At 39.0% G+C, this 8,651-nt stretch overlaps 1 protein-coding gene across 2 annotated transcripts in view; it reads right to left on the bottom strand.

The window, feature by feature from the left end:
* The window catches only part of fibcd1b (fibrinogen C domain containing 1b), a 107,308-nt gene that overhangs the window by 61,608 nt on the left and 37,049 nt on the right, over nt 1-8,651 (bottom strand). For both annotated transcript variants that reach the window (XM_065266981.2, XM_065266982.2), the window contains 2 exons: nt 4,243-4,402; nt 2,801-2,937 (listed from right to left, as the gene is read on the bottom strand). In XM_065266981.2, coding sequence (XP_065123053.1) covers nt 2,801-2,937; nt 4,243-4,402 — 297 coding nt within the window. The remainder of the gene's footprint in view (nt 1-2,800; nt 2,938-4,242; nt 4,403-8,651) is intronic.

Raw genomic sequence — 8,651 nt, 5'->3', positions numbered from 1 at the left:
GAAAAATACAAATAATATATGCAGTAAGTATTTTAGATTACTAAACAAAACTTAAAATTCAGTTAATGTGTTTATGCTATTTATTAGTACGATACCATTTATTTAGAATTTTCAATAAAGGTTACTTACCTTAAGAAAGAAAAAGAGTACAGGAATTTGTTGGGTCATCAAGCAAAATTAAAAATAGGGAAGGCAACTTTGGTGAAAACAAAGCAAGCAAAACTAGACCTACACTCTTAGAACAAATGTGTTAAAAACAACACATTAGTGTTGATTCTGGGACGACACACTAAATGCGTTATCCCAAAATCCACCCATCTCTGTGTTATTATGGAAACAACACATTTTAACACAAAATCAACACAAAATGACATATTGGGCCCTATCTTGCACCCAGCGCAATTGACTTTGTCAGTGACGCATGTATCATTCGTATTTTGCGCCGACGCACAGCGGGGTTTTTCCCTCCACAGATGCACGTCAGCAAACTAGGGAATGAACTTGCGCTCCCTGGGCGGTTCAGCGCAAAAAGGAGGCGTGTTGCGGCGCAAACCATCTCTTATGCTATTTTGCAGTTTCAAAAAACAATTGCGCTACTAACCAAAAAAAACTAGTCTAAAGTCAGTGGCGCGTTGCGCGTGGTTCATTATGCTATTTTAAGGGCGCATGCTTGACCATAATGTATAGCGTGCACAACGCGCATACACTTTGCTTATCTAATCTACACAGATGCAACAGTTATTTTGGCAAATCATAAATTGTTACACTTAAAAATATTAATACACGAGATAAGGGGAATCATAGTGGTGAGCATTGTGGTGATAGTTTTTATTTATTCTCATGCAAATAACGATTAAAATATTTTCATAACTTTGTTGTGTGGCTGTATTACGTTTATTTTATGTAAATAATAATTAAAATGTTTTCATAAGAAACCTTAATGTATATGAACTTGATTTGTAAGAGTACTTTGGGGTTGGACCTTGCTTGCGTTTCTTGGGTCCGATTTCAAAGCCCCCAAACCCTTTCAGCGGTGAGGGTGGACGCAGCGATGTCCTCTGCTGGCGTCAAGTCCTGAAGCAGATCCACCTCCCGTTACACGGCGTGCCCGATTTATGCTGGCAAGCGTGGGATTCCCCCGTACAAGGACGTCGGTCTCCTCGGCTGTGAACCGCTCCTGGCGTGCGCCTGGTAAATCCGTCATAATAATAGCAACCCGCCATGGAACTTGCGCCCTTGCGTTTAAAGGGAATGTTGGCTAGCGTTCTGATTGGTTTATTTGACGTTACGCCCAAACCACACCTATGAATAATGAACCTACTTCAGACCAACCCCTTATTGATTTGCGCCCGGCGCAAGAGTTATTTCTCACGCCGGGAAAATAGCAACAGCGCCCAAGATCCGCCCACAAACTCACTTGCGCGTTGCGCTTCGCACTTGCGTTTCAGATCGTTAAAATAGAGCCCATAATGTGTTAAAATGACACATAATGTGTTAAAAACTTAACACACAAAGATGTGTAAAAAATTAACACATCCTTTCTAAGAGTGTATTTTCTGTAGTTACTGTTTTGTGTTGTTACAGTCTAAGTCAAAAATTTTTACCCCCTTGTTTCACGTAGTTACAGAGTAAGTACAGAATCTGCGGGCTGTAAATTAAAGTGGCACTTGTTACCCCCTTGTTTCACGTAGTTACAGAGTAAATACAACATCTGCGGGCTGTAAATTAAAGTGGCACTTGTTACCGCTTTGTTCCGAAAATACTATAAATTGTTCCCTTAAAATTACATGTATGTACTTAAGAAGTACACTATAATTACAGAAATGTATGCTATAAATTCGCTGTACTTACGCAGTACTTTACTGCACATATTATTTGTATTTTCCTGGTTGTTACCCCTTCATTCCCCAAATATTATAAATTGTTCCCTTATAATTACACGTACGTACTTCATAAGTAAACTATAATTACAGAAACATACGCTGTAAATTCGCTGTACTTACCCAGTACTTTCCGGGCTGTAATCTAAAGCGTTACCACCTTTTTCACTGAAGCTTAAAGGTCATTCAAGTCATTATGCTGGCTTAACAAAGCCATTTCTGTTATTTTTATTCTGTACATTTAGAGATGCCAATGTTATTGGTATAATTTGTTAAAGAGCACTGTGTACTTCATGTAAACCAAATCTTAAATGTGAGAATAGTTCTTGCAAAACTGTTGATTTTGACTATATTTTTAAAAATGTGTCTAATACACTGTATGGTAAAAATAACTTAGTTTTATACCCAGTCTCACTTACATTAGTATGTTTATTTTTGTTCATTTAACTTGAGGTTTAAAATAAACCTTTTGTATATATTTCATTTGTATATGGTGATTACCTACCTAATATTCTGAGGTAGTCATTTATAGGGAGTGCTTTCTAAAGAACAGAGTAAAACTTAAAAAGCAGTTTAGACAGCAAATGGCAAAGATCCTAAGATTATGTAGAGACACCAGTAAAAGGATCCAGGTCTTAGTCTATTTAACTGGGAGGTTGAAGGGGCGCTACATGTACGCATCATGTACCGTACTATTTAAATCCAGGTATGGGACACCATTAAAATAATGCCATACTGGCCCTAAACTCCTTTCAATGGACACACCGTTTTCCCCTTATATATATTTTAATTTAAAATAAAAGCATCACTGAAGCATGAAACCACAAACCCTGTTACATCCACCCAAATGCTATGCATATTATGCATACTATCATGCAATATCATGCAGGCTTAGATAAATATATGTGAGTGTGACTCACCGTCCAGCCACCTCCGTCCGTGCTCATATCACAAAAAACCTGAAAGCCGGCAGGGTAATGTGTGGGAAAAATAGAGTAGATGCCATCTTCCCTCTGACCACTGGCATATATATCACTACAATCACGTGGACGAGAGCCTGAGAGAAAAAGAAAAAGGTTTCTATAGATTGTTTTATAATTTACAATGTTTTTGCACTGCTTTATCATTATACACTCAAGTATGTAAAATGTAATATGAGATAGAGAGAGAAGTTATTTTTTTTTAAAGAAATGAAAGATAGCATGTACTGGTATTATGAGAAATGCATGAAGTCTATCTTACAGAATGTGGTCACCATATTAGATCACCTATCACAACAAGACAGCAAACAGCTAAGCTAGGCCAAGGCTAATGTATTGTCCAAGGAAAAAGTGCTAAAGGTTAGCCAATATGACTTCATGCCAGCTTTTCAAGGCATCTGGTGCATCTCAGTTCACTGGTCTCTATACTCCCAAAAGAGCTATACATTTCTCTGATTATAGCAAACCCTTTCCCCTTCACTGTCACACGCTTGCATACAAGTGTCTGCTTCAAACTGGGGTTCATTACAAACCACACCTGTGGCTCTAGCAGGCACATCGGGGTCTTAAAAGTAAAGTGGCGAAATGCTTTTAGACACATTAGACTTCCCGAGAGCGCAATTTAAGCTCAGACACTTTCCTCATGTTCCCAGTCAATCGTCTAATGAGAATTCAGATCAGCAGGGTGTACGGAAATAAGGCAACAGGCATACGCACAATTTAAACACAGTATTCTGTGAAATTGCCTGATATTCTTTGGCTCGAGTCGTGAGTCAACAGTGGGAGGATTAGCGCCTCTGCTTGGGGACTGGATAGCTCATGGCTCTAAGCTGGTGATGTCGGAGCATGATCCGATAGGGCATGTTGTGTTGTCAAGATCGTGGGAGTTGATAATTGTCAAGGGGTGCAGGTAGGATGGACAAACTATGTTAAACATTTTAGGAGCCTGCTCAGTTGATGAATGAAAGAGTAGAGGGCTGGATAAATTAATCCAAGGGAACCTTTGATTAATAACTAAGCATCCTACTGGCCGAAACTAGGCATCCGTATTTGCTTGTTAAACATTTGATTTCAAAACAATGAGCATAAATAGGGAGTTGGTCTTTTAACAGCTTTTTTTAGTAGAAGTTAAGACATGACTAGAGAGATTTGGGCCCAATTTACATGCAAGAGCATCAGTGAGGTTGGATACTAATGTTAGACGTTCTCAAAGATCTGTGCTTCTTACACGCCTATCAAGTTATTTCACACTAGACCTTTTCACACAAGACTGCTGGCACCTTTTGACATTACCACACTGAAAGTCAATGAGCCCTTTTGTATGACAAAAATATTATACATACAAGAATGTAGAAACAATATGAGCAGACTGGATATCTCACCATTAGCACAGCCTTTAAGACGAACACCTCTGACCGGCGCCCTCTGCAGGTCAGCCTTCACCCTGGCCTTCAGACCACCTGTTTCCTTCTGCATAGCATTCAGGGCATCGCTCACAGAGTTTACGACCTTCACCATGTTAATTTGACTCTCGGAGAGCAGCTAAAACACAAACATGTAAAAACTATTAAATGATCAGCATATTGTTACAACTCCAGTTCCAAGTTGACCGCAGTTCGCTGTTGACCGGAGCGTGTCCTCATAGAAAATACACATATCTCTGTAAAGGCAAAGAGAGAAATCCAAATCTGATAACACAGTCTCACCCCATTTCGTCAATATTTGACGACACTTGACCATTCGTCATATGTTGACGTGAAGGGTATACCTTTCGTGTCATTTTTTGACGAACTGGGGACTTCAATACTATTACGTCCGTTGCATTCTCTTTCCTATTTTATTACCATTTGCGCGTCGGTTTAGGGTTAGATTACGCAAAATTAAACAGTGTACGCTAAATTAAACAGTGTACGCGAAATTAAACAGTTGTCACCTGGCGTTGGGGTTAGAAACAGTTGTCACCTGGCGTTGGGGTTAGAGTTAGGTTTGGGTAGGGATGTCATTATGTAAATCTAACCCTAAACCGACGCGCAAATGGTAATAAAATAGGAAAGAGAATGCAACGGACGTAATAGTATTGAAGTCCCCAGTTCGTCAAAAAATGACGCGAAAGGTATACCCTTCACGTCAACATTTGACGAATGGTCAAGTGTCGTCAAATATTGACGAAATGGGGTGAGACTGGGTTGAATCTGAACGTCGCACAAGAGCAACAGGTTTTAAAAATGGCCGCACTACGCAAGAATTGTCTCTAATAAAGCTGCTTTAAGGATCCCTATGACGGCCAATCCCAAACTGTGGTCCGCGGACCACTAGTGGTCTGTGAGGGTACTGCAGGTGGTCCGTGTAAAGGCAAAATTAAAATATAAAATAATATTTTTTTTAAGAAAAATATATTTTTTTAAGAATATGTTTTAAGAATCTGTTGTACTGATGTGATGACCAGTTATAGTTTTAGTGCTAGTAAACCTATTTAGAGTTGCAGATAAATTCAGGACATATTTTATTATGAGTATTATAAGGTGGTCCGTGAAAATTCTTACACAAGAATAGTGGTCCACACACACAAAAAGTCTGAAAACCCCTGCCCTATGACAAAAGTAAATAGAAAGATCGGTTCATAAGAATTTAGCATTTACCGATCGAGTCATTTAATGCCATGATCGGCTGATACCGATCGGAGCATCCCTAATTGAGTGCACTAAAACATATATGTAACCAAACACCCTGCTAATTTGCTAGGGGTACAGTAAGTTGCACACCTCTGAATATTGCATTAATGATTTTGGCTGTTATGCTTACATTTGGTAATACCTGTAGACAGATTACAGTTGAAAATTAGCTATAACCACCAAATGACATTAGGTAATCTTAATGAACTATTAGCTAAATTAACTCTTTAACTGCTTTAATTCATAAAGTTAAGTTAACCTCTATTACACACTCTCTGAAATCCTCTGCACTTCAAAAACAAGTCTACCTCAAGTGACACTGACCCTAAACAAGGCGTTTCCACTTAATTGGAAGCCTAATATTGTTTTCTATACCGAGATCCATTTCAGCACCTTGGACAGCAACAGGCCTTTTATAGTTCTGGAGCACAGCAGAAAACAACTCTTAACTTGCAGAAAACCCTATAACTTGCTGGGTCTGTATGAAACTTTGAATCACTGAAGTGCACTGTCAAAGGGTTGTTGTCTAATGAAAATCCTTGTAGCCCATGGAAAGGTAAAATCTTTCTGGGAGACTGTTCCCGAAAGGCAACCTGTCATTTGGAGTCAACTGCTTGACGTGCAATAAATCTGTAAAGGTCTTTGTGCCAGAATTATAGTGTGGTTTTCTACTTGAGGCAGTGAGCTGACCCTGTTACTGCTTGACTACCTTGAAATAAGACCCCTGTAAAAATACACAAACAATGCCTACTCAATGTGTGTTTACCCCTTAAACGTGACGGAATTGAATCATTTTAGATGGAGAATCCTTTGTGTACCTTCTTTGTGTGGTTGAGTGTACATTCAAATTTGTGAGACACATTCAAAATAAGCTTGTTGTCTCAATCAGTGCTGAGCAATGTGCCTTACTAGGTCTTAAGAAGACACATGCACACCTGTGCAGGATAAAGTTTGAACACACATATGTGATCTTAAAGGGACACTCCACTTGAAAAAATGCTCATGTTCCAGCTCCCCTAGAGTTAAACATTTGATTCTTACCATTCAGCCGATCTCAGGATCTGGCGGTACTACTTTTAGCATAGCTTAGCATAATCCATTGAATCTGATAAGACCATTTAGCATCGCTCTCAAAAATAAGCAAGGGGTTTCAATATTTTTCTAATTAAAAACTTTACTCTTCTGTAGTTACATTGTGTACTAAGACCGATGTAAAATTAAAAGTTGTGATTTTCTAGGCAGATATGGCTAGGATCTATACTCTCATTCTGGGGTAAAAATCAAGGACTTTGCTGCCCTAACATGGCTGCAGGAGGCGCAATGATATTACACAGTGCCCGAAAATAGTCCCCTGCTATTGAAAGTTACCAAGGGGACTATTCAGGCGCTGCATAATATCATTGCGCCTACTTCAGCCATGTTACAGCAGCAAAGTCCTTGATTATTACACCAGAATGAGAGTATAGTTCCTAGTCATATTTTTCTATCATATTTGTAGCAAAAGTCAACAATACATTGTTTGGGTCAAAATGTTTTTCTTCGATAAAAAAATATTTATCATTAGCAATATTTGTTGTCTCAATATTTTGAAATTTTGCACCCTTAGATTCCAGATTTTCAAATAGTTGTATCTCTGCCAAATATTAAAAGAATATTTGTCCTATCCTAACAAACCATTCATCAATGGAAAGCTTATTTATTTAGCTTTCAGATGATGTATACATTTTAATTTTAAAAAATTACCCGTATGACTGGTTTTGAGGACCAGAGTCACATATGCACACATAGTGCCACAGCTAATGAATGCAGATTTGGCATTTCAGACGAGACTAGTTGTGCTCATGAAAGATCAAGTGGATCGAGCCTCACTTCTGTCTATGTTGTTCATCTGGTACTTTGCCTATCACTAAAAATTTAAAATATCAAAACTAACAACAACTTTCCAACACCCAGTCAGTGGTCCAATAATAAGTCTTACAAAAAAGTCTTCTTTATTTAATCCCAACACCAAAATGTTTTGTTTCATTTTTGTATACAGATAAATATAACAGATATGGCATTTCAGCAGGTGGAATTTCTCTCACGGGATAAGAAAGCAGACAGGGCCCTTGACAGCTTATAGCTCACTGAACTCTAATAATCACGGTAGGATTGACACATTCCCAAAACCACTCACACGCAAACACACACATGTAAGTGCAATGACAGCGTTGTGCCCGGAGGAGGTAACCTTTAGCTTCAAGGCTTTTCCGGATTTATATCACTGAAGTGGTTGTAATGCTGAGATGATTGACAGCTCAGAATTACTTCCCGTAATGGCAGGGCGTAAACGGGATAGTCTCTAAAGCTAAAATGCCAGTGGAGCTAAAATGAATTCACACAGACCTTGATGCTTTCATTCCTCACAAGCATTCCTCGCTTTTAGGGGTAAAACCATTTACTCTTGGAGGTTGGGGGAGGGGTTGTTTGGCATGCATAACACAATGCTTCACCGAGCCTATGTGTAAAATGCTTTCATGTGTAACCTGTAATCCTACTTCAGTGCACTATCAGCGCTGGTTTTAGCACAAATTAGCAATTAAATAAGCAGAACAATTGGGTTTAATCAGAGGCGGTGAAACAGCCTTTGTGTTCCATTTTATATGTAATAGGAGTTAACTACAGGTATAACTACATTTAATTAATAAGGGTTAATGGGTTAAAGCAAGTTATAAAAAGATATTTTAACCTGGTGTCTAAATCTCTGCCTCTGTCATTATCTCTTTGCCATCCTGTGCCTGGTGCTGCTTTATTTATTCCCTTCCGAATTTCACACACCCAAATCTAAGTAGTCACTCAAACAGCATCAGAGCCCAACAAGATGAAGAGCATGAAAGACCCCTCAAACGGCACAGACATGCACGCAGACACACCTGCATGGGTCACCGTGGCTGTCTAAAAGTCATTCGAAAACGAAAGGATTATTTTCCATTCAGGATGGATTTTGTAAACGCTTTTCTGTGTCGAGCAGGTGTTTGCAGGTGATAAACTCTCTTTCGCTCCTTCCCGTCGCGTGTCCTTGCGTGTGCGCGTCGCAGCGTGCGCATTTGATAGATTCTCATGTAAGAACTTGTCGGTAA

This window comes from Paramisgurnus dabryanus, chromosome 5, assembly GCF_030506205.2.
Source record: "Paramisgurnus dabryanus chromosome 5, PD_genome_1.1, whole genome shotgun sequence".
Classification (NCBI taxonomy): domain Eukaryota; kingdom Metazoa; phylum Chordata; class Actinopteri; order Cypriniformes; family Cobitidae; genus Paramisgurnus; species Paramisgurnus dabryanus.
Note: the sequence above shows the minus strand (reverse complement) of the source record. Positions and strands in the feature narration are given on the sequence as shown.